Source organism: Euprymna scolopes, chromosome 3, assembly GCF_053919585.1.
Source record: "Euprymna scolopes isolate OS-2025 chromosome 3, ASM5391958v1, whole genome shotgun sequence".
Lineage (NCBI taxonomy): Eukaryota > Metazoa > Mollusca > Cephalopoda > Sepiida > Sepiolidae > Euprymna > Euprymna scolopes.
In genome coordinates, this window is record NC_136484.1 from 137,948,554 (window position 1) to 137,975,488 (window position 26,935).

A 26,935-nucleotide genomic window follows, 5' to 3' on the forward strand; every position below is an offset into this window, starting at 1 on the left:
ATTGCTTGTTGGACATTGTCACTTTCAGACATGATAAAAGGTCCTATCACTCTTGGGATTTGTACACAACTAGCCAACTAGGAGATGGTCTGCAACAAAAAAAGAAAACCAGTTTTCGTCAAATGGAAATGGAATCCTGTCCTCTTTTCTAAGGTGACAATTTTATCATTCCACCCTGCAGCTTTAATTTTAAAATACAAATGCTCCTATTAATGTGTATGGTTAATTTACTGATGACCAAAACATGTTTGTTTTTAAATTATTGAAACAATGAAAAACGGTTTCAATTTAAAACATCAGAATTCTAAGTGTAGTCACACCATAGTTGTATAGTTTTGAATAAATGGCTAGAGTAGTTAAGGTTTTATTACAAAAACACACTCAGCCTTAACAATGTTAGTGATTTACTTGTCCAACACAAATAACTGCTAACGGTAATGGTCATAGTGCAAATAATTTTCCTTTTTTACCTCTGTGTACATAAAAATAAATAGAACTTCCATGTGCAAAGTTTCTTTCGGGGGGAAACTATCCAAGTGTGGAACACAATACCACAGGGCTGCTTCCCAGTTAATTACAATGTGGATTGTTGTTTCAGTGTCCATCTGACAAACTCTTATCCTTGACAATTTGTGACTCATTAGTACATTTAAAAAAAAATGTGGTTGTTAAAAATTATGAAGATAATCTGGAAATTCCCTCTTTGAATTTCTCCCATTTTCAAGGTCTTATTTCAAATAGTCTCTTTTTAGTAGTACTTCTGCCCTTCCTTTCCACAAGGGCAGTTAGACAAATTATGGTAGATGCTCAACTAAACCTGATTTCTACCTGGAAAACAAACACAGCAAGAACTTGTCTAGTGTCAACTGTTGTAAAGAATTTACTTTCTTCTTCCATGTACCTGAAACGGAACTACCATAAACAAAGTTTGTTTCCAAGAACTTTTCATTTGTAGAATACAATACCATGAGACTGCTTCTCAGCTGAGTACACCATCGTCATTTTTTTTAGTCTGGCATAAACAAGTTCCTGACTATCTGTCAACTTAAATAATCAAATTCAGACCATTTAATCTATTGTTTCCAATCCTCTCAAATGTGTTAAACGCGAACTAACAATCTCAGTAATTCTTATCCTCGATTGGTTTTTGGGCCTTGATAAGTGATGACCCATTAGTATAAAAAAAAATGTCTTGGAGAATGTACTGTACTTTGGGGTAATTGTGCCAACTAAAAAAAATGCTCTTTATATGCGTGGTTGCACTTTTAGCTAGTTGGTACAATTACCCCAAAGTATTTTATTGGTTAACAATACAAAAGTAACAGAATTTTAAATTGACCCTTATATTTAGGAGTAGACTATCCTCATTCCCTCAGTCATGACTGAGTAGAAGTGTTAATTTATACCATTCACATGAAGCTATGATTAAATGTTGGTTAACAATCAGTTCTAAGTGACGGTCTTTTAGAGGTTGAAGCTTCAATTTTACTATAAACAACAATAACTAAAAATAACATAAATTTACCCAGTCATGGCTGATGGAATAAGAATAATCTATCCCTATGCATTAAATAAAAGGTCCAGTTCCAGAAAGATGGTTCTCAAATTTGAAAAGATGCACCCGAAAAGACTCGCAAGTTACATCAGCCAAAATGGGAATATCGCAATCCAGATTAGTAGTTATAACAATCCAATTACAAAATCTCTTAAGTTGTTATTGTTTCCAAACAAAAAAACAAAATCTTTTAATCTTCACTATGATAATAACCTATGCATAAAATTTAGCTTTATAACTGTTTACAGAAGAACCGCATTCACAATGAACAATTAAAACACATTCAAAAACCATTTTAAGCAGCTTTAATTATTGCCCATGGAATTTGTTAATGTAAGATGTTAATTTAATCAGAATCTTTGCCCTTAAGCATTCAGCTGTCATTTGTTTTATTTGTTTAATTTGATGTCTATCAAGTTGAAAGTTGACCCTTTCTGTATCTATAGTCTAATATATATATATATATATATATATATATATATATATATATAGCGCACTTAATGTGAGTTACTTCCCTATGGACGCCAAAACAGCTGGGCTGATTTTTTTTTTTTTTTTTAATTTTACATAAATGTACTTTGTTTTTGGGAATGTTTGTAGATTTTGCATTGCTTCTGATAAGTATCAATAATCCAAAAAAAATCTGATTTTGATCAAAGTTAACACCCTTGTACAGCCTAACATCACAAGTGCATTTGAGAAGGTTCATCATCACACAAGTAGAAGGGGCTGGTGTATAAAATTAACAGTAGGTTCTTTGATAAGGCAGGTGTCATCTTTTTTTGTTTTTACAAAAGCATCACCACTTACTTGAGCCATGAGTTTGCGTTTTAAATTTAAATTCAAACCATTATATAAGAACATGTTTATAGAATTAAGAATAGGTTCTCTACAGTGCAATGTAAACTACAATGTATTGTGAACTAAGTCACTGTGGGGAAGCATATGAAACTTCTTCCCTGTACACCAAGGTGGATCCCTGATTAGAGTAGCCAATCAATCTATTTGATTTATCTGATTTCAATGACAATAAAATTATTGCAAGTGTGGAACAGTTGTTGATTCTCATTTAATTCGAGGCAATGTCTGGTATCCCTGCTAGTGTGTGTGAAAATAATATTGATTGATGGCAACCTTCTGTCTAATGAGACGATGGCGTTTTGCAGCACCTGCTGTGGCTATAAAATTGAAGCTCGAATTGCCTATCCAGATAATAAGGAAACCTAGGTTTGTTCAGTTACCAGGGTCTCCCTCTCAGTGTTGCAGGAAAGGTAAGCCAATATGGTCTGAGCCAGCACAGCTACAGGAGTTGCCGGAAAGGTGTTGCAGGGCTTCACCATCGGATTTTTTGTCAGGATTTACTCTCTTAGCCTTTGCCTTTCCCAAGGCATCCACAAGGCAGTGAAGCTATTTGTCCATAACTGGTAAAAATTTGAAAATATTTACAATTTTACCAAAAATAAGAGATCCTCATTGTACAACTACAATACCAATATTTTATATTAGATCCTATTTTTATTAAGGGATCCTTGATATTATAAATAGAGCATTAATATAAGACAAAATTAAAAAAAAAAATTGTATTCCTTATTTTTTTAACTTTTGATGAATTAATAAATGTAAATTTTTATAATTAATCTCATTTTTATTGTCTTACATATATATACACACACACACACACACACACACACACTTAGTGTTCTTTGACAAAGACATACAGGCGGGCAGATATATAAGACAGAGCCATCAAACCAGACATTGTAATATGAAACAAGCCTGAAAGAACTGCACTCGTTATTGATGTCCCAAATGACCATGGCCTTAACAGAACTGAACAGGAAAAGATAACAAAATATCAGGACTTAAAAAATGATTTAAAAATGACATGGTTCCTCAAAGAAATATTATACCAGTTGTGATAGGAGAAACTGGTGTAATGAAAAAAAAAATCTTAAATACTTGGAAACAATTCTTGAAAGACCAAGCTAGCACGAAATACAGATAGCAGCTATAAAGGGGACAACGTCTATTCTTAAAGAAAGCCCTCGGATATTAATTCAAATTGTAATAAAATCAAGTGTCAACTCCAGAACAGAGCCCCTTGATCCCTAAAAACTAACCAATGTAAAATAAGAAAAAAAGACCTCTTACCTTGGGTGAGATTGAATCAGAAATGAGTTTGTAAAGCCAGTTATTTACAAAATAAAGACAATCCAGAGTTAATTTCTTTTTATTTGCTATATTCCCTTTATTTCTTTCCTCTTTAGCTATGGGTTAAATAATATTTCTACTTGTGATATTTCTTTTTTATAATGTACTATTCCAATCTTTTATTTCTGTATTTAGCAATACACATGAAAAAAAATATCTCTATGGCATTCATAGAAAGAGCTTGATGAGCGGAGAAAAAATCTTAAATTTAAAAAAATTACAGGGAAAGGAACTCTATTCTCACAAGATGTTTTCAGAGTCAGATTGCTCCTAATTACCGTCCTGATGTCATATGAATCATATATTCTTTGAATTTTTTCTGACAAGCCCTTCATTTATGGTATACAAACTGTGATGAGTTTGCGGGTGGTATCCTTTAGTGTTTGGTCTACAGATTTTGTGGAACTGATATCATGCTCTCTGTATATTTTTTTTCAGTCAAGGGATTTCTCTTAAATTCTACATCTCTTGATATGCATTACTGTTACCACATATTGCTTTTTGTTCAGTGTTGCTTTTGTTGGCGAGAAAAGACAAGTTGAGGAATTTGATTAGTGCTTAGTCTTGATTGAGTAACTTTGAATTTGTCTTTGTGCTTTTGTCCCTTATATAATAGGTTGAATGGTAGAGTTTCTTGTTACTCTTTTTTTTAATTCCTGTTTTCAATTCATTAATGGGAAATAAATAAAAGAATTAATGCTTTAGAGTTGGTTCTTTTATTGAGACTTTACCCATGAGACAACTATTTTGATTGGCTAGCCATTTAGAAATCGCTTTTCTACTACAATTAGTTTTTTTATTATATATATATTAGTAGCATTCGTGTCTGTGTGTACAACTTTGCTACAGCTCAAACTATGGAACCAATCATGGCCAAACCTGGCATGATATGGTCCCCCACCTAGGGATGATGCATACCATTTTTTTTAGGTTAAAGATCAAGGTCATTATCTTTGTATATATACTCTCCTACAGCTCACACTACTGAACTGATTATGACCAAACCAGACATGATAATGGTCTCCAACCTAGGGATGGTGCACACTATTTTTTAAGATCAAAGTAAAATGTTAAGGTTGGGACTTTGCTGTACGCTCGGGTACCTGCTTATATATATATAACCTGTCTGGTTGAACTCTACTGAGTTCATTTTTTCTGATGCTATGGATAGTTTTCTCTATTCGCCAGGCAATCTTTTATTTCGGCTGGCAGGTTGTATATTATGACACAAAGTGATATTTATTTTTGGCTATTTACTCAAGCGCTATCGATCGTTGATATTGATCATTGTCAGGAGTGGTGGTTGTTGTAGTTGTCGAAGTTTAGTTAAGTATATTTATAGTAAATTTGTTCTATTCGCTTATTTATTGTTATTTTATTTTAATAGTCTAATTTGTCTGTTAACGAGGAGGAGTAAGTACAGCGTGTGGTAGTTATTTTATTTATAAATAGGCAAATAAAACCAGTTAACAAATTTACTATAAATACACTTAACTAAGCCTCAACAACTATAACGATAACCACTCTAGATGATGATCGAGATAATCAATCGAAAGCGTTTGAGCAAATGGCCAAAAATTATCACTTGTTGCCATAATATACAACCTGCCAGTCAAAACAAAATATTACCCGACAAATAGAGCGAATTACCTGTAGAATTATGAAAAAATGAAAACTGTTTCTAGGAGAAGCAAATTTCTGATTTAAAGAAACCATAAAGCAGGAGACCAGTACCCGCATAAGGCTTGTCTGCAGTTTAACTTGTTGCTGGCTATCTTGCTCTTGCTTATTGCTCGATCTCAACATTTTGAACCGAGAGAGAGAGACTTAGCTGTCGTACAAAGCTAAGTCTCTGTAACATCATCTGTGTATAGATACTCCCTCAGGCATTTGTCTATTAAAATGGTCCTGTGGCGATGGAAGTCATTTTTGGGCTCCTGGACTTTAAGTGTCTAAGGGAGTGGCACGTCTGACAAGATGTTGCAATCATCATATATATGTGTGTGTGTGTCTAAAGCTTTATTTTATTAAAAAGAATACTAAAATAAAATTTTAAAAAATGCAGTTTAAAATTCCTAGAAATACTAAATTCGACATATTGCAGACTTTGCATTTACATAAACAGAATTTCCACTCCAATTACTAAAGGGGATTCAACTAAATAGATAGCAATGAAAACAAAACAGAAAAGAAACTGTAACTTAAATTATCGAATAGAAATACTTGATCATCAGATGTTTACCAAGTAGCTGTTGCAGAGATTTATGTAAAATTACAGATTAGAATTATCTTATATGATATTATAGTTTTTGAGCAGGAAAACTTGCATGTGTTTCTGGAAAAATTTAGAGCATACTTAACAATTTCAAGTTACCACATGAACATCCAGTCTTCAAAAATCAATCAGAACTATATAAAAGAATTATATGTATTTTTTATTACTACATACACACATATGCTCACACATCCATATAGTGCTTAAATGAATGAAATGATTTTTAGTAGACCATAACCATGGTTTCAACTCTCAGCAATCATTACATGACCAGCGATATGGATTGTGTTGTAATCTTATTTATTTTTACTCTTTAGTTTATTTTTTATTTTATCTTTTTGATTTTGCTGAGGATGTGACATGTCAGAAACTCCAACAGAAAGATCTTTTTAAGTTTCTAACTCTCTTTTAAGTGCAATTATTTGTATCGCTTTTACACTTGATCACTGAGTATATTTGCCAAGTAGTTTTTTAAATTCATCTTCATGAGTCTGAGGTCCTGGATATGACCTTAAACTATATCCGGTGGTGAGGCCCCAGCTTGCGGGCTCTGGGGAGTATGGAGCCACCCTTTAATTGCCATTGCTCCCAGGTCCACTCTGACCCGGAGTGGTAGTACCTGTTAGGATCCCAACTATGGGTTAAATAGAAACCGACTTGAAAACAACAAATATATTCTATTTAAAAAGATTCTTCCGAATCTTTGGATTCAGCATTAAATAACCTGATATGGGTTGATATGCCGTAAAACAAAAACAACCAACAACCAACCATCATGAGTCTGATTGCTCTCATATTTAATAAATTATAGATCTACCCAAGATTCTTGTTTCTTTTCATGTTGTACCTAAGACCTTGGTATTTCATTATCTTCTACCTCTCAGTTCCAGTAAAGCCAGCATCATTAGGGACATTGGCATTAAGGTTGCTATTGTCTCTTTTGTCTCATATCACTAAGTCACATTTAACAGCTCCATTTTCTAGTTATGTAGCTGTAGGAATTGCACAGTCATAGTGGATGGCATATGACTTATTTCTGAATGTAATGAAGATTCTACCTACAAACAAAACCACAACTACAGTTTAAAAACAAATAAGATTTTATTTCAAGATGTCGTAATTGTTTTCTTCTATTCAGTGACAGGCCTGCAAATCAATTCTTTTACTTGAACACAATCAGTTAATTGGCTCAAAGGCTCATATGTCTCTAAAAACTACAGAAACTCAGCTGATTTCTCTGTTTATGCTGCTAGAAGTTTTATAGATACTGATGTTATTTAGAATAGATCAGTCATCTCACTTGGAAACATGAAGCTGCTTATTTATGGACATAAAAACTTGCTGCCTAGAATGCCCTTTATCTACAAGAATGATTTTTTTTTTTTTTTTTTTTTTTTTTTCAAGATTCAAGTGGTTTGATTTCTTAGCATAAAACCTCATTTAAAGAGGCAGTAACCTTACCAAGTTGAAGAATCAAATCTTGTATAATGATATTTCCAATCAATGATCTGTTATCGACATGCATTGCACCTTACTAAACATGCAGCAACTAAACGTCTGATGACACAGTCGAGAACAAGACTTTGTCTGCCTTCTTGAGGAATAACAGATGAAAACGTAATCTTAAGATCAGAGAGGAGTTTGGCCAGATTAGTGAAAGCAAGTATTTGCGTATCACACATCTGTTGTTGACAGAAAGCAATTGCATCATTGCATACCCATGTAAATTAAACTTCCTCAACGAATCCATGAGCTTCACACTGAAGCATTAATTAGCTGCTCAATATACTAGTCTGTTGTCTGACAGTTCCTTACAGATATACTTTAGTTAAAGTAAGAAATTAGAAAAATCTAATGTTAAATGTTTTAGAAAGTGGGCATATCTAAATAGTCTTTGTTTCTAACATCTTCATATAGGAATTTAATTTTGAACAAGAAAAAGACTAGTAATGTTTTTCTATAAGAAAAGAACTGTTGAGCTGAAAACTTATTAAGGAGAAGAAAAAAAAAAGAATATTTGAGTATAGTAAATGTGGTAAAATTTGATAACTGTGTTTGTATATTTATTTTTAGCGATTGTCCAGAACCAGCCCTCTTCCTATGAAAAAACAAAAATGAAGAAATATCTTTGATATACATACTCATGATGGAAAGAAAATGTTGTACACCAAAAATCGCATTAATTGATCGAGTAGTTTTATTTTCACAAAAAAAAAAAAAAATTTTAAGCAGATTTGAACTTTCCCAAATGCTTCTCTTCACAATGTAAGAATTTGAAGTTATCTCCCTTTTTCTTCAGATAGTTTTCAAAATGACATATCGTTGCTTGTAGTTTAGCCATAAAATTTGATTTTCTTTAAAATAAAACTATTATATCACAGGTATGTACAAATTTCTTTATTTTTCTCTTTTTTGTTTTAATGGGTTGGTTCTGGACAAGCACCTTATTTTTTTTTATTTATTTATTTATTTTATTTATTTTGCAGCAAATGAACTCTTGAACAAAGTAATAATTTAATATTTTTTTTCTTTTTTTTTTTTTGTAGATTGCTGCAGAATCTGAAGGCAAACCTTGGAGTATAGAAACTTCCTCCGCTCGTAATTATGTTCCCCTGCAGCCACGTGCATCTGCGCAATGTACGATGACCTCAAAGGATGGTGTTGTTACATGTTCCGGTGGATATCAAGAATCACATAGCTTATCAAAGTAAGTATTTTTTTTCTCTTTTGTTAAACAAAGTTTTACCATATTGTAACCAGAATGGTTTTATTTGGACTGTTAGATTAATTTTTATTTTTAAATGATTTGTTATTGAGTTTGTCTAACAGAAATTGTTGGTAGTTCAAGAAAGGACAGAAAAAAATCAATTTTGCCACTATCATGGTCATGTTTGATTTAACATCTGTTTAACATGCTGGATGGCTTTTAGAAGTTGACGATCAAACTAACCTATTTTTGAAATGTCTTTATTTATCCCTCTTTCTGTTAAATCAATCCTTATCACTTCCATCTTTTTCTTGGCCATCTTCTATTTACTAACCCGAACTTGCTGCCTCAACTGTTCTACATCTACTAACCAAAGAACTCTCATCCTTTCTTTCAACATGACCATAACATTGAAATCTTGTGTTTTGCACACATTTTTCTATACTGTCTAGATTTAATCTTCCACTGAGGCCATCAGATTTGGTTTTGCTTTAGAACTTTGCATTACGCATCTACAATACCATTCTCTTATTATTTCTCTCTATGCAACACATATCCTCAACCCTCATTATGTTTCATTTCCATACATCATCACACTGTACACATGCTTGACTGACTATTTGTTGGTTGACATCGGTAACACTTTGTTGGTTGGTTATGGTAAAAGTTCTCTTAATTATTTATTCTTTCCACTTCTAACTCTGACTATATAACAGCAGCACCAGCTCCTCCCTGTACTCCAAGGTCACAAAGTTCTGGACACCCTCAATAACTTTACAATCTCTACATCTGAGTTTTCATCCATCTCTTTTGTCTTACAATTCTTGCATATAAACTGGTTATCATCTCTTACCCGATCATGTTAAACTGAGTATGATAATGGTGATTGTAAAGATATTTTTAAGTGGATAAAATTTGATTTTTATTATAAAAGTTATTCCTGCTTTTGTCCAGTTATTTAAAAATTTTACTGGAATATGATACTACAAATCTTAATCAGATCAAAAGGGCAGAATTGATGTGAACCATCAATGAAGTTTATCCAGTTACATCTGTAAGTGTAATATTCACATTATACTAACACCTGAACAAAGAGGGTGACTTTAGTTGCATACAACATGCATTCTGCATGACTTTAACTATTGATTTCATCAAACAAATTATGGTACGTTGCTTGCAATTAGGGTTCTTGTTTACTTGCCTTTCCAGCAGGGAAAAGTTAGACAAAGCTGGTTTTTAGTGTGGGGGAAAATCTAGCTCCCTGGAAAGGGGTTCTTGGATATGACCTTAAACTATATCCAGTGGTAAGGCCCCAGCTTGCGGGCTTTGGGGAGTTTGGAACCACCCTTTAATTGCCATTGCTCCCAGGTTCACTCTGACCCGGAGTGGTAGTACCTGTTAGGGTCCCAACTATGGGTTAAATAGAAACTGACTTGAAAACAACAAATATATTCTATTAAAAAATTTTTCTTCAAAATAACTGGATTCGGCATTAAATAACCTGAAAAGGGTTGATATGCCGTAAAACAACCAACCAACCCTGGAAAGGGGGCACTCTGGATTGGAACAAAAATGTAATTTACCTCAGTCTAGGACTTCTTCACTGATTGAGGGAGGATAGACTGTGTAGCATCAGAACAGATACTACACTTATTTATCCTTTAAATAAAATTTATATTACATATTGAAAAATTTATAAAAAATGGATACGGATAGGAAGGGGAATGGTCTAATCCCAAAATTCGTTCCAATCACCAATATACCACATTCACTTAATAGGCTAACCTACTTAAAATATTCCCAGATGGTTTTGAATGATTTTATTTACAAAGTAATTACAATTTCATGATAGGGAGTGGAAAATGAGGAGCCTTAAACTTGTTTACTTGTCTTTCCATGAAGGCAAAGTTAGTCACAAGCTCGGTTTTTAATGTAGGGAAAATCCAGCCCTCCAAAAAAATAAAAAAAGAGCACTCTGTGTTACATAAGGGTGTATATTTATTCGATACACCTGTTTCTGCTTTCATGTATACTTGACTACACTAAATTACATACGTTGCATACTGCTTAGGTTTAAATGGATTGGAACAAAAATAAAAATTTCATCATTTTAGGACTTTTCCTTCACTGATCAAAAGACTGAATAGACTGCATGAACAGAACAGATACTACACTTTGTTCCTAGCAAAAAGGTCAAGAATGTGTTAAAATTTATTTAGTGATGCTCTAAAAGTTTTAAATCTTATTTCAATGTGTTTGCCTCTACCCTGAAATCCATCTTTTCCAAACTCTTCTACCCGTTCTTTTTCTTCCTACTCTTTGAAAACTTCTATCTTCTTTCTGAAGATAGCTGATTCCTGATTAAAATGCACCAAACATTGATGTTACTGTTTATTTTGTTTCGCTTTTCAAAATTCAATCATGTTCTGCAAAATAAAAAAAACAAAAACAATTTTTTCAGTGAAACAATTAAACCGAATACCATAAATAAATATTTGAATATATAAAAAACTTGAAGCCTAAGAGCTTTTTTCCAAAATTAACTACTTAAACTTCAATACACACACAGTCACATATCTGCCTACTTGTGCAGCATCCTAGGTATGGCACAAAACTGCATCCAGCATTAAATTTATGAGCTTTGAGGAGTGTGATGTTGCCACTTAGCTATACCTACTTTCACTCTGACCTGAAGTAGTGTTTTTGTTTTGTTTTCTAAGAACCCCATCTTAGAGTTAAATAAAAACTATTTTATCATAAAAAAAAATAGATGCCTACAAAACAAATTAATCTACAAACAAATCATGTACAAAATATTTGTATGCTTTCAGCACAAAAGCTTTGGATAACAGTTGAGATGTTGTAAAACCCAACATTTCTTGGACACGTGTAGTGGCAAAATTGTGGAAGCTGATTCTGTCAATTTTTTTCGAGGAATTATTTCAGAACAGATTTGAAAAAAGAACGTTTGTTAATATAATTAGCATTATACCAATTTGTGATGAAAAGCAAAGTTATGAACAAATGAGATTTCTTTTTCAACTGGCCACCTGTGAAACATGTTGCCACAAGACTGCTTTTCTGAAGGTTACAACATGATCATCTTCAAATCCAATATCAATGCACACTTGTTATACACCATCCCCATAAATCATTCCATTTGATTCATTCCATTCATTATTTTCAATCTGCTTCTATTCTTTGGCATTCAACTGAAAATTTAACAATCCTTATCCTCAAGTGGCTTTTAGCCTTCAGAAGTGTTGACCTTTAGTAAAAAAAATGAAAGAAACAACCAAGTTATTATTCTTGTAGTTGTGATATTTGCAATGTTTTCATCATTGTATTGTGTATAACAGTTTGAAACATGTAAATAATATAAATAGCATTTGTTTTTTTATATGTTTATGTTTTTTATAAAATTGCTTCATATTTTGAGTAATTACATAATTTTTGCATATTGTAAAACATTTACTCATTGGTTGATTTTAACTTTTCTTTTCCAGAGATGAACTTGATAGGAGAAAAGAAGATTTTTTCACTAGAAAACAGGTGGAAAATGCTTCTCGATCCGAGTAAGTAATTTGCTTATCACTGTTATGTTTTTATATTTAAATTTTTATGTGCACATTTTCAATATTAAAAAATTATAATTGCTCAAGCAACTTTATAATGTACATACCTGTTAGGGTAAAAATAAGCTGTGTACCAAAATTTATGGAAATTCATCCAGTATTTTTTATTTTTGCATAGCAATTTCTTCTGCTGCTTGAGCAGAAAGAAACATTTCATTATCAATATTTATTTTTGGATCAGCTTAACAAACAAATGGTTTCCTTTTTTTGTTTTTTTTTTCTAGAGATCTGCCTCCAAGTCAAGGAGGAAAATATATCGGCTTTGGTAGCAGCCCTGACCCAGTACCTCAAGATGAATACCTTACTTCATCCCTTTCATCGGTAAGTAAATTCCATAGGTAATTCATTATAAAAATGAAACTTATTAAAATAATTATTGACATATTTTAATATGTATTTTCAAAATATATTTTCTATCTATATAAACACAAATTATTTAGTCATTATATTTATATTTTGTAAAAATAGTTATCATTATTGTGAGTTCAAGCTAGGTATGTTTAACAGCATTAATACTTATGTATCAACAAATTTAATGACCTGTAAGTTTACTTGAAAAGGGGTTACAAGTCTAATTCACAATCATTTGTTTATTTAATTGAGCATTTGGTTTTTGGGCGGGTCTGTATGAGAGTGCTCATCCTCTAGAAATGCATGATTTTACACCTTTTTTTTTTTTTTTTTTTTTTTTCTGACGATTTTCATAGATTACAAACTTAAGTATTATATTAGCAGAAAAAATTTTGAAACAATAAATTTAATAACTTTTAAGAGGGTTCACTATTTCATAATGTTCTACTTTATTGCTACTTGACTTACTGTCCATTTCTTTACCAATGTGTCACGTGATTAGAACCTCTTCTTAAAAGTTATTAAATTTTTTTTTCCGACATTTTTTTCTGCTAATATGATAAAGTTTGTAATTTATGATAATCGTAGGAAAAACTTTTTAAAAAGGTAAAAAAACACGCATTTTTAAGGGAGTGGGCATTCTTGTACAGGTCTGCCGGTTTTTGTTCAGAATTGCCCCTATATAAGCAAACAAAAAAAAAAATTTAACAAAAATATCATTCTAAAAATTACATAAATTAATCAAGTTTTATTTTTATAAAGGAAATAATTTTAAATGATTTTATGAGAATTTGTACGCATTACAACATAAATCTAGCAAGCATGAATTATTGTTGAGTTATGTTTTTTTTTTCTTGAATTTTTCAAAATGGTGAGCCAGACGGTCATTCTTTGGATATTCATGAAACTTGCTTTTCTTATATACAAATAACACTATTTGATCAGTTTACATGTTTTTTGGAATATGATATTTTTGTTTTGCCACTGGTACGTACATCATGCAGATTTTATTTTTGCTTTTTCATATAGGGGAACAAAAACTGAACATTTTGTTTGTAATTTGTTTGTATCTCTATTTCAAACTCATCTACAAGTTTTAGAATTCAACATAAAGATCTCCAATTTGGATTATTCACTGTTCTCATCCTGGAATTTATTCTCACAACGTTTTGGCAAATGTAAACCTTCAACTTTTTTTAGGTGCATCTTCTTGAACTTTGAAAATTTTTGAAACGCAGAGATCTCCAAGTTGAGACATGATGTGGTGCTTATTTAGAATTACACTTAATTAAAAAAAAAATATATATATATATATATATATACATAAAAATCTTTGATATATGTACTCATCATGAAAGTTCATAAATCCGGTTCATCTTGAACTTGCACTCCTTGTAAGATATTCACAGCAAGAATTTGCTTTGCTATCAGAAAAATAAATAGCTTCTTTGTATATTACCATGGGACTGTTTCCCTGCAGATTGCAACTTGTCTATAAATTTAATCTCAGCCAATTCCTGTTATGAATCATACTCGCTAATAAATCCAGCTTAGTTTATTCCATCAGTCTTTCTCAATCTTATAAGATTTTATCTAGCATGGGTGAAGAAAATCTTTCCATTTCAAACTATAGATTATGCCTCATTTCATTTACTTATATACCATAAATTTTACAATATCAAATAACTTAAAATAAATAATATATTAAATCATTGAAATGACAAATGAGTTGCAACGGATTAAATAAAGTAGGCAGTTGTTTGTGTTATCTTGTTTTCCATTTTTCTTTTCTTTCTATGACAATATGTATTACAATAACACATTTCAACTAATTTTCCATGATGTGGAGAAAATATATTTGGATTGTGATGCTATTGAAAGTATTCAGAAATATTGTTTCCTTGGTAATACCATTAGAGTAGAGGGAAAAGCAGGCATGAGTATGATTGCAGGAGTTAGGAGTGGATGGACTCGGTTTAGGGAAATTCTGCCATTATTAACCAGCAGTATTACCATTGTCGATTATGGGAAGAGTTTATCAGGCATATGTATGCAGTGTAATGATGTATGGTAATGAAACCTGGCCAATGAAGGTTGAGGACGTGTTGCCTGGAGAGAAATGATATGAGAGTGATACAATGGATGTGTAATGTGAGTGTTACAATAGGCTGATGACGTTGGAGAAAGAGTTAATCTGGACAGAAGAGGGAGAGGTTTTCAGAACAGGAGATTTTTTTTGGTGTGGCCACGTTCAAAGAATGGAGGAGTTCTTAAGTTAAGTAGAATAAATGAGGTCTGTTGGTAGGAGAAGGCTTGGGAGGAAGTGATATAGATGAAACTGAAAAAGAGGGATAAAGACCTGGCCAGAGGCAGATTAGTTTAGAAGTCAATTTCTAAAAGCCATCCAACATATGATAGCATGTAAAGCAGGTGCTAAACTGAATATGGTGATGTCGGTGGCAAGTTTGTTGGTGCAGTGTTTAAATCAATATACTGTTTACCATGTAGCCTGATTGCCTTTGTGATCACACTATAATAAAAACATGAGTTGTTGGTTTCATTCTGTTCAGTTCTGATTATGTGTGTACGTGATACAATCACATAGTATAGAAAAATGAACCTCAACCATTGTCCATTGTTAGATGCCTGTTCATGCCAGACCCCTAAATTATCTTCTCCATCTGCTGTCACCTGACTCTGACTCCAATCTCTTTGGTATCTCTCGAGGGACCTTCAAGCCGCTAATCGTCAACTGCTTCAAACTGAAAAACTCTAAATTAATTCTGAATCCTAAATTTGACTCAAAATTGGAAATCCTATGTCTATTTTTTATCCAAGAAAGCAGGTCAGAATTATATCGTGCTGTGATTTTGTCATTTTCGAAAGAAATTTCACACAGGTTTCTGGAGAAAAATTCAGAACATACTTGAACAAAATCCAAATTTTCACATATATCTTTTAAATTTCTGTACTCCATAATTCCAGTATATTTCCTTTTTATTTTGTCTATTTGTGGAAACTTTTAATAATACACTTGTCTCTGAGTTGTATGATAACACAATGGACCATATTTCACATCACCTCAACAAAATGAATATAAGTCATTTATGGAAAAAAAAGTATAGGCATTTGCCTATAAGTAAAATGATTAAAAGCATTTTTTTTTTAAATAATGTCATGATTATAGATGGATTCTTTTTTGGCAAAGGAATGTTACTCACGAGTATATATCTTTAAATGCCATTTATGGATTAATCAGAAAATTAGTTTTTTAACTTTCATTATGCAGCATAATATTCTAACAGTAATTATTTATTCAAAATATATTTCATTCATTTTTCAGGGTTGGACTTCTTTTGCACGTAGTGCCAGCAAATTTGCATCTGTGGCTACAGAACAGGTATGTTACAATTTGTTTAAAAAATCTTTTCCTTAAAATTATTTTTTAATATAGTTTCCTATAACAAATACATTTTTAATAAAGTCAGTAACAAGATTCTATATATTTAATATAGTCATGCTTTTCTCTTGAGACTAACAATCTTTTTAAGAGATTTGTTTATTAAGATTGAGCATTTCATCTTTTAAAATTTGCAAACTTTGCATTAAAAAGCTGTAAAAAGCTGCAAATGAATTTAATAGATGTGTATATTAGGATTTTTATGTTTAGGAATTTTTTTAGATGTGGATTAATAATTTGTATTTGGATTACTATTCTCATTTTTATTTTTATTTTCACAACATTTCGACCAATATAACCTCAGACTTTCTTCAGGTACATCAGTTTGAACTCCAGAACCTTTATGGAATTTTGATTTGAACCTTTTATTTCATCTACAGATGTAGATGAATCTGTGGTGCAATAGATAAATGTGCTTTTAGTATCAATGAGTTTTAAATGACAGCCTTCTGGATGTTGAAGGTTTAATCCTCATTACAGGTGTTAATAACTAAGACTAAAAGTTATTTTATACTTCTACCCAGTCATAGCTAACAGACAAGGACAATTTACCTTCATATATTAAATAAAGGGTTCAATTTGAAATTCTCTATAGGGTCTAACTTCGACATATAGATTCCTGAGTTTGTAAAGAAGGCCAAAGGTTACATCGGTCATAACATGAGAACAATAGTCCAGATAATCCAGAATGATTTCATAAAAATGTGTGACCCTTTTTCACTATTATATAAAGGTTATATAATAATATAAGTGCAAAAATTGTTAATTTTAATTTAATAATTTCTTGATTGATGACTCTGAAAAGTTTCAGTTCAGTTTGTAAGATTAATGAACAACATTTAAAAATGATGTGAATGTGTTACATCTTTGTTTGCACCAAGTAATAAATACATTTTGGTGTAACATTTTGTGTTTGTGAACTGAAATTTTTCTGTTCAGTATCTTTGTTCTCTCTAGCCAGAATATATATCTCAAAACTAGACATAGTTTTGTAATTGTTTTTTACTAATAATAATGAACAATTCTCTTTTATATTTTGTTTTTTCCTAATAGTAATGAACAATTCTTTTATATTTTAATTTTTTTTTTCTCTCTCTCAAAAATCCAAGTGGAATTCAAGAAACCTATATTTTGAAAATCTTCAGATGATTACATTTATATGGGCAAAGATACTGATCAAATCCGTACTTAAGCTTAATACTTCTTTTTCTTTCTTAAATTGAACATTTTTATAAGATTATTTGGTACTGGTACTAGTGCAGAGAGTGATCCGGGCGTAAATAATAACATTATTTAAAAAGCCATTCTTAACATGGGGAGGGGAGGGTGTTTTGTATCTATTCTATACTTCAACTTTACAATTGAATAAAAAAACCATATCATAAAACTTTAATTAAACTTGGAAATACGATTTAAAAAATAGCGCGGATCACTCTCTGCACTAGCACCGATTATTTTTTTAAAGTTTGGAAGCTCGCACAAAGAATTTGAACAAGTTAAAAAAAAAAATTTTTTTTAAATTAAAGAAAAAGATAAAATATTTTGTTTAATCCATAAACTATGGTATTAAATCTAAATAAAGATATAAAAGATAATACTACTGACCTTGAGAATGTTTTTTACCCTTCACTTTTTTAATAAAAATTCCTTATATATCTGTATATTACCAAAGTCCTGATCTTAACCTTTGACCTTGAAAAATAGTGTGCACCATCCCTAGGTTGGAGATTATCATTATGTCAGGTTTGGTCATGATTAGTCCAATGATGTGGGCTGTGAGAGAGTAAATATATACATGAGCTTTGACCTTTGCCTTGGAAAATAGTGTGCACCATCTGTAGGTGGGGGACCGTCGTCATGCCAGGTTTGGTCATGATCGGTCCACTGGTGTGGGCTGTAGGAAAGTTGTATATGCACACAAACGCTACTACTTTATATATATATACCTGAAGCATTGTGGAATTTCTCTGAGTTCCTGGGAGAGTGCAGCAGGGGATTTCAGAGAATGGAGGAAGATGTTTCCTAGGGAGCAAAGAATTTTAACATAACCGCCTTTGTCATAGGGATGCCCTTCATGCAAATATGAAGGCAAAACACAAGAAAAATCCACCTAAAAATGAATATGTATGTTTCAAAGCATGCAGCAAAAAAGGGTTATCTGTTCACTCGAGAAAGCATCTTTGACCGACGAGCATATGCAGGTTCACCATCTGCGAAGGCAAAGGAGTGTGTTGGATGTCTACAGGATTGCAATTATGCATGTGGTGTCACAGCTTAGGAGCTGCTGAAGATTGCATACTAAACCCTCATTCATCGTCTTCGATGAGAGAATCCACAATATATATATATATGTGTGTGTGTGTGTATGTAGCATTTATTTTTTTTGATACATGTTTGATTAAACAATAGTGACAGGTGTGTTTTTTTTTTCTGATCCATTCTTTTTGAGTTGACAAGTCCATGATTTCATGTTCTACTTACGTGTGAGCAGGAACTCACCATATCTGTAAACGTTTTTGTCAGGCATGTGATGAGTTACAAAATTAAAATCGGTGAATTTATTAAGGAAGTTGATTAAAACCATTTCAAAAGCATTTAAATATACTCTCTCCCCTTCATATCGAACATAATTGATGGTGGGTTTGTTTGTTTTGTAAGACTTCAATGATAGAGAGGTGCAGATTGCATTTTGAGACAGTTAGGATGATAGTATTTTTTTTGTTTATGAAATCTTTTTTTTTTTTTTTTGAGATGTCATGTTCACAATCTAGCAGAACGCTAAATCATTGGCAATTAAAAAAAAATGGATCAGAAAAAAAAACACACACACACACATGCACATTACCTTAAATACTCAAATTTATTATCTTCCTCAGGAATGGGGATTAGTTTATTGCTAATCGCCTGAAACATCTCTATTGGGGAATGCTGATGGGTCTGTTCATAGCCATTTTCATATCAGTGCCTCCCCGAGTAAGGTGGCTTACCTTGATTGTCTGCCTTTATCCCACACTCTGCTGCAATAGAAAGCAAGTAAATACAGACTGGATGATATTCTGATAATAAACATGTCTGCTTGTATTAGACACATGGAGATCAAAAAGGTGTTTTGGGTTGTTCTTAGCAAGATCGCAATTAATTTGACATATTTTAATGTATTTTAAAAATATATGACTAAGTGTGAGAGACCAACTATGACTAAGCACAAAGCTTCTCTCTTGATTATAAAATTGTTACTTTAGTTTAATAAAGACATTAAAAAAATGAAAATATTGAAAAATGTATATATTGTATGTACCCATTATGGAATTAAGCTCTCATAAAAAAGTTTACTGAATTTGATCTAGTAGTTTTTTGCAGAGGAAAATCAAATTTTAATGAGATCGATCGTCTCATGGCCATCTTGTCTGTTTCATGGCCAAGGAGGGGCATGCCTTTAAATGAAAAAAGGGATTAACAAAGAACAAAAGGAAAAAAGGATAAAAAAAAAAAAGGACACAGAAACTCTGTAAAATAAGTAAAAAAAAAACTAAAATATTTACGAGTATTACAGGTATTTTTTCTGCTCATGTTTCAAAATAATCTCATCAAATTTTGACAAACTTTAGTGATGGAGTTATCTCTTTTGGCATCCCTCTCCTCCTTGTCAGTGAAATAGGCATGACTGGGATATTATATCATTAAAATTTGATTTTCCTCTGTAAAAAAAAAAATATTTGATCAAATTAAGTGAAATTTTTTTTATGGAAACTTTATTTCATAGTGGGTGCGTACAATCCTTTTTTTATTTATTTGTTTTTGTTTTCAATATTTTCATTTTTTTAATATCTTGATTAAACTAAACAAGTAGCATAAAATTCATTAATTGGAATTTTTTTACTGGTAATATTTTATGATGCTGAATTTGAAAAAGGAAGAGCTATATATAATCACAAATTTATTAAGATAGATTTTTGGACTGGTTCCCACATCTTATCACAATATTTCGACCATTTTTTTTCTCTTCAACTTTCAGTGCATTATGTCAAACTCGGGAGCTTTCATGGAATGTTGAAGTCTCTATCAATAAAGAACATTTTAATAGGTTCATATCTTTCAAAAGTTCACTAACTTGTCCTAAAAATACATGACTAAAACAATGTGGACGTTGTTTAAAGTGTACAGGTTATCTTGAGATACCGAGTTCAATCCTTAGCAAAGGTAGTAAAACGATTTTACAAATTGGTCAAAAGAATATTATTGAGAATGGAATGCAAAGAGTGTACTTCAAGGATTCTTAAGTTCAACAGCAAACATCTGAAAAAGGCTGAGGTTGGTCACAAAATGATTGAAATGACAAGAAGTAGAAATTATAACAAAAGTGTTTTTTTATTAGTAAATTGTTGAAATAATCTGAATAAAGAAGCAATGAGTTATTCAAGATAAATTTCTTTCAGCTGTTTTTCTCTTAATGCATGTATGTGAATACGTACTACCCCTCTCTGTAGTTTAATGACTACATTTTATAAAGGAATATGCTGTGCATCTATTCCCTACATGACATTTACCCTAATTATTAGTTAAGTGATATTTTCTTTTGTTGTCATTAAGTATTGGATATTTATCTCCCTTAGTTAAACTTTGTGATTGTCTTTTTATTTTATAAATTCTTTTTGTTAAATGAGAATGCCATGCCTGTAATGAAGTACATTTTTCTTAATGCACTTTCATACTTGTGATCGTTTAGTATGTCATAATTTTATTTTGTTTATATATTTTAGTAAATATATTTATCAAATATCTTATAACAACTTGGAATATGCTATTAATGGTAAATAGTTTTTCTAGCATTTTTTAAAGATTTTGTTAGTTGAATTGAAGATAGCATTTTATACGATTTTGTATCTTCATTGTAACTTTTTTTTTTTAAATTTGATTTTGTATAAATACTAGACATGCACATGAACCGTTGGGTCACAATCACTATTATTTATTGTGATTACATTTCAAATCTCTAAACTGTGACATATTTTTTAAAGATTTTCATCTTGCATGATTAAAATATTTTATATTAAAGTATTATTTATTTTTATATAGAAGTAAAGAAACTCATTATTTTGCCATTTAATTTACATGTATATGTGGCGTGTACAAACACATAACTTAGATGGCCACACTGAAAAGTGTCATTCTTTAAATGGTTGCATTATATGAATGTGAGAGGTCAATAGAAATGTATAGGTAGCTATGAGACAGATGGATAACTTATTCAATTATAAGTTACAGTGAATTAAAACAAGTGTTTTTTGTTTTTCCTTTTTTTTTTTTTAACAACTCAATTCCAGAACTAATGTACAGTTTAGCACATATTTTGCATTAAAGTATGGTCTATATAGATTATTGAAGTTTTGTTACTTTGGTAATACTATTGGAGTGCAGAGTAGAGCTGGTACTAATGTGATTGCAAGAATTATGGGTGGATGAAGTAAGCTCGTGCAACTTCTACCATTACCAACTAGCAAAGCATTACCACTGTTGCCCAAAGGAAGAATCTATAAGGCATATGTATGCAGTGTGATGCATAAATGAAACCTGGTTAGTGAGAGTTGAGGATATGTGTTGCATGCTTAAAAATTGTATGATTATGATACAATATATATGTAACAGAGGTTTTTAAAACTGCCTTAAATCTGATTATCTCAGAGGAAGATTAAATTTGGGCAGTATAGGAAGATGAGTGCAGAAGAGGAGATTCCATTAATTTGGTCACATTGAAAGAATGGATGGAAATTCTTGAACTAGTGGATGTAGAACAGTTGCGGTAACAGGGTCAGTTGACAGGGTAACTCAATGGATATGATGGATTTGAGAGAAAGAGAGATAAATGAAAGATCTGGCTAAAGATATATTTGAAAGTTCATTTTTAAAAGTTGTTCAACACATGTCAGCATGAAAACATGTAAAACAAATGTTGAATCAAATATGATGATAGGAAAAAACCTTAAGGAAACAAATGTTTTGCATTTTAGTTTTAACAATAGATGGCAAACTAAGGTAATTGTTAACTAAAACTTATATAGACTTTTATATAGCTATTTTTTATTTTGTAAGAGTTTATTTCCATTATGTTAATTTTTTTATCAACTACATTGCCCAGTATTAAATGTAATGTTGAATTCCTTTAAAAAATGAAGTAAAATACAAAAAAAAAGAACAGAAATTGAGACGTGAACACAAATATTCTTTCTAAACAGTTCACTTCTTGTAAGTAAAAAAAAAAAAAAAAGAAAGAGATAATCAAGCTGCGATCGAAACCAAAACTAAAGACACTAAGTCAAGTATAACCATTAGGCCAGCTTGACATGATCTTTAAAAAGTGTTTTCAGACCTACTCATTCTTAACATAATGTGAGCAATTTGTGCATTCGCAGTCATGAAACAGTTGAGAAACAGATAACAATCCGATGAACCCTCATGTACCAATTTTTCAAATTTGACCTCTTAGCAGCTGTTTTTCCCAAATTAAAACAGATTAAAAAAGTTTTCCACATGTCTGAATATCCTATATACAAAATTTCAAGTCTGTAGATCAAAGATTCTTTGAGTATATAGGTTGAAGTGTCCTCACACACACACACACACACATTCTAACTTTTCTAGATATATAGATGATTAATCGTCTTTCACAACAGGCGTAGTCACTTATGACTAATCTTCATGGATGACTGAGGTTTTAGCCATGTTTGTTGGCTGGAAATTACGAGAGCTGAATGTAATGTTTTGTTTAGAATAAGAAGAGCATGAATTTTTGTGTGTGTGTTAGCAATGATTTCTTTAGATATATTATAGTTCTTTGGTTTTCTTTATAGAGCATTAATTTTTTTTTTTTTTTTACTCCTGACAACTTCATCTGTACAGCAAGCTGTATTTACTTGTTAAAATGAAATGAATGTAAAGAACAGCTTTTAAAAACAACTTGAATCGATAGGATGACAGAATTTGATTTTGGAACAATTCATTTTAAAATTGATGTCAATTTTTTATTTTTATTTTTTACCTTAGTGATACCACTTAATTTTCAAATACAATTTTGCTTTGCGTTTTTGTTTTTGGCAATTGGACAATCTCATTGTCAAATGGGTATGAAAGGTACATGCATCTAACATATTAGATTGCATTCACTTCTATATTTTGCTTAATTGAGAGGTCACTGAAGCCTAGCATCTGTCGATTCTTTGAGTTTTCTCATCAATGTATTTCTTTTATCAGAGGTTTTCATATTATGTTAATCTCTATACTTGTCCTGCTCAGAAGATTGGTATGTCTCAGCATGTCAGCTGTTTCTTTCAACATTATTACTTTCTAGTGATGGTCACTGTCAATTGTCTCCCCCTTAGATCAGCAGGGAGCAATACTAACCTGTTTCCTTTCATTAGAGGCTATACCTGACCTTCTTGACTCCCCTTGAGTTACTGCTTTCCAATGTTCCACACTTATATTGAGGAAGTATCAATCTTCACCTTTATAAACTTTTTCACAGCTGCACTGGATGAAGCCTACGTAGTTTTGGGTCAGTTTTTATCCTCCATAGGTGGCTTTACCATTTACTTCAAAGTGTTCAATCAGTTTTGAACACTGTCCGAAGGTGTAGGGATCACATATTTTCTTAATTCTTTTCAGAAGGGCCTCCTATGTTGGGTAGTCAGATCATGGAAGGCTTTTCTGTTCTGGTTTCTTCTCTTCTGTTTTTATTACTGGAGTTGAAAAGTATGTTGTCTGGGTAGTTGTTGTATAGGAGACTATTTTTTAGTTTGATCATTTCTTGGTGTTATTATTAGCATTACTTTTTGTCTGTATTCAACATTGTAAATAATATGCAGTTCCCTGTTTGATACATTTAAACTTATCTAAGTCTTAAGTAACTTAATTCATTAAAAAATATGGTGGTGCTGTTCATATTCAAATTATTGCATATACTAATGAATATATTTTCCCTCTGGGAGAAAATATTTAATCTAGATTACATACCTGGTGTAGCTGAGGAATTATTTATGCCATTCCATTTTAAATTTAGAAAAAATATATCTAAATGACATATCTAAAGCCTTTGATAGGGTATGGCATAAAGGTTTACTTCATAAGATCGCTAGCTATGGTATAGCTGGAAAAGTCTTCTCAATTATTAAATCATTTCTTTCTGATAGGTTCATAAGAGTAGTAGTTGAGGGGCAAAAATCAGAAGCTCACAGTATTAATGCCAGTGTCCCTCAGGGATCCATCCTGGGCCCAACTCTTTTCCTGATCTACATTAATGATCTTCCAAATCATATCCTTACATCATTTGTAGAGATTTATGCTGACGACACTACCATTTATGGTAGCACATCTAAGACAGTAAACGACCAAGTTCTCTCCAATTCTCTCTCCTCTGATCTTGAGCACGTAGTATAATGGGGTAAGGAGTGGCTGGTTACTTTTAATGCATCTAAAACCAAGCTTCTCTCTTTACATCATCAACATTCTAATCCATATTTGTCATCAATTGAAATGAATGGCTCTCGTCTTCAGGAGGCCTCAAGTTTTGACAAGCTTCTGGGCTTGACCATTACTCCTGATCTTAAATGGAACACGTATATCAAATCTGTTGCCAAGGCCGCTGGAAAAATGGTGGGATCTTTCTATCGATCCGGTAGATATCTCACTGCTGATGCTATTCTCTATCTATATAAGAGCCAGGTACGTCCAAGGATGGAATACTGTTGCCACATCTGGGCAGGAGCTGCTAGAAAGGACTTGTCCTGCCTTGATAGAGTTCAAAATAGACTTCGTAGCCTCGTAGGAGATGTCCTTTTCTCCTCCTTGCAACCTCTATCTCACAGAAGAGATGTTGCGAGTTTGTCTCTGATGTATCGTTATTTTCATGGAAAGTGTTCAACTGAGCTTCAATCTATGGTCCCCCCTCGCCAAACTTTCACAAGAAACACTCGTCTAGCTGTAAACACTATCAATAATTTCCCCCACTCTTTATCTGTGCCTAAACCTAAACGTAGATTCCATGAACAAAGCTTCTTTCTTAGAACTGCACGCCTGTGAAATTGTCTTCCGTTTTCCTGCTTTCCGGCTGACTACAATATGGTTGTCTTCAAGTCTAAAGTAAATAAGTTCTTGATGAGCCGTTCCATATAAGTTATCAAATTTACCAAATTTTCATTACTAATGATTACTATATTGTCCAATTTCTACTGTACACTCTTTAACCCTTATCCTTGAGTGGCCTCTGGGCCTTGATAATATGGTGATGCCTATGTAAAAAAAAAAAAAAAAAAATATGCCAAGAGATGAAAAAAAAAACCCTAAAATATAGGAGATAAGTGAAAATAGGAGTTATGTCCCTTACATTTTAGGTCATTATTTAAAATTGTTTCTACTGTAACACTCTTATTTACTGGAATAATCATTTTTTTACTCCTGACAACTGAAATGATTACGATTTTTTTTTTTTTTAATTAAAGAACATGTTACAAAAATAAGTCAAAATCAAATATCAATTTGTCAGATCCATTGCTAATTAGGTGTAACATGAGAATTCCAATAGGTTCTAATTTCTATATTGGAAATTTATAAAAAATGAATAAAATATTAACATTTAATGTTTTAAATTAATATTTAAATGTTATGTTAAGATTTTCATTTTGAACAAGTGGAACAATATGATTTAATTGGAATTCTTATTGAGATGAGTTATTCATTCACTTATTGCAGACTATTTTCATCTTTTTTTCAAAAAAAGAAAAAAAAAGGACAATAGGTCCACAATAAACACAATAAATAAGTGGAACATTTTTTTACAATTTTAGCAAAAATAAAATTCAAATATTGATTTGTTTTTATTATAAATCTAATCACATAATCACATAAATTTTGAATTTAAACTCTTATGATAAAAAACTAAGAATGATATTTTCAATGATGCTTTTGCATGAATATTTATACAAAATCATTGTTTTGTTTACATTAATTGATGTTATTTAAATGTAACAAATGATGAAACAACAAGCTAACTACAATATGGTTGTCTTCAAGTCTAACGTAAACAAGTTCTTGATGAGCCGTTCCACTTAACAAATTTACTGAATTTCCATTACTAAGGATTACTATATTGTACAATTTCTACTGTACACTCTTTAACCCTTATCCTCGAGTGGCCTCTTGGCCTTGATAAGTGCTGATGCCTATGTAAAAAAAAAAAAGTAGAATTTTTATTTTATATTTTTTATTTGACATTAGAATTAAAAATTTTGAATATTGATTTCAGACATATGCATTCACCAAATCTCCAATAAAGTACCCATCATTAGAGAAAAAAAAATTTTTTTTTTTTTTTTTTTTCTTCATAATTAGCAATATCCTCATCTCATCTTGTTATCGAGATGATGGTCAGATATGTTTACAATGTAATGTGGAGAACATCTCTTTCTGACACAACACAATACATTTCTAATTAAAAAAAAAAAAACTTTCTCTGATTATGAATATTTTATTATACAAAATTAATAATAAAAAAAGTTAAGTTTAAAAAAATCTAATGATTTTTAATAAAATATTTGCATCTTAAATGGGGTTTAAAAGACACTTTGTTTATCAAATATTTATATATATATATGTCTACTATTATATAAAAGGGACTTTGTGTGTGTATGAGCTCATTCCCTATGGAGTCTGAAACGCCTGGGACGATTTTTTTTTATAAAATTTCACACAA

The 26,935-nt window shown here is 31.6% G+C and overlaps 1 protein-coding gene and 1 long non-coding RNA gene across 4 annotated transcripts in view; one reads left to right on the forward strand and one right to left on the reverse strand.

Moving 5' to 3' along the window:
• The window catches only part of LOC145259194 (ADP-ribosylation factor GTPase-activating protein 1-like), a 175,767-nt gene that overhangs the window by 38,731 nt on the left and 110,101 nt on the right, over positions 1-26,935 (forward strand). For all 3 annotated transcript variants that reach the window (XM_080116977.1, XM_080116999.1, XM_080116988.1), the window contains exons 4-7: positions 8,588-8,748; positions 12,255-12,323; positions 12,608-12,704; positions 16,078-16,134. In XM_080116977.1, the coding sequence (XP_079973103.1) occupies positions 8,588-8,748; positions 12,255-12,323; positions 12,608-12,704; positions 16,078-16,134 (384 nt within the window). The remainder of the gene's footprint in view (positions 1-8,587; positions 8,749-12,254; positions 12,324-12,607; positions 12,705-16,077; positions 16,135-26,935) is intronic.
• The window catches only part of LOC145259241 (uncharacterized), a 55,112-nt gene continuing 39,193 nt past the window's right edge, over positions 11,017-26,935 (reverse strand). Inside the window, exon 3 of the long non-coding RNA XR_013864144.1 lies at positions 11,017-11,174. This is a non-coding gene — a long non-coding RNA (uncharacterized LOC145259241). The remainder of the gene's footprint in view (positions 11,175-26,935) is intronic.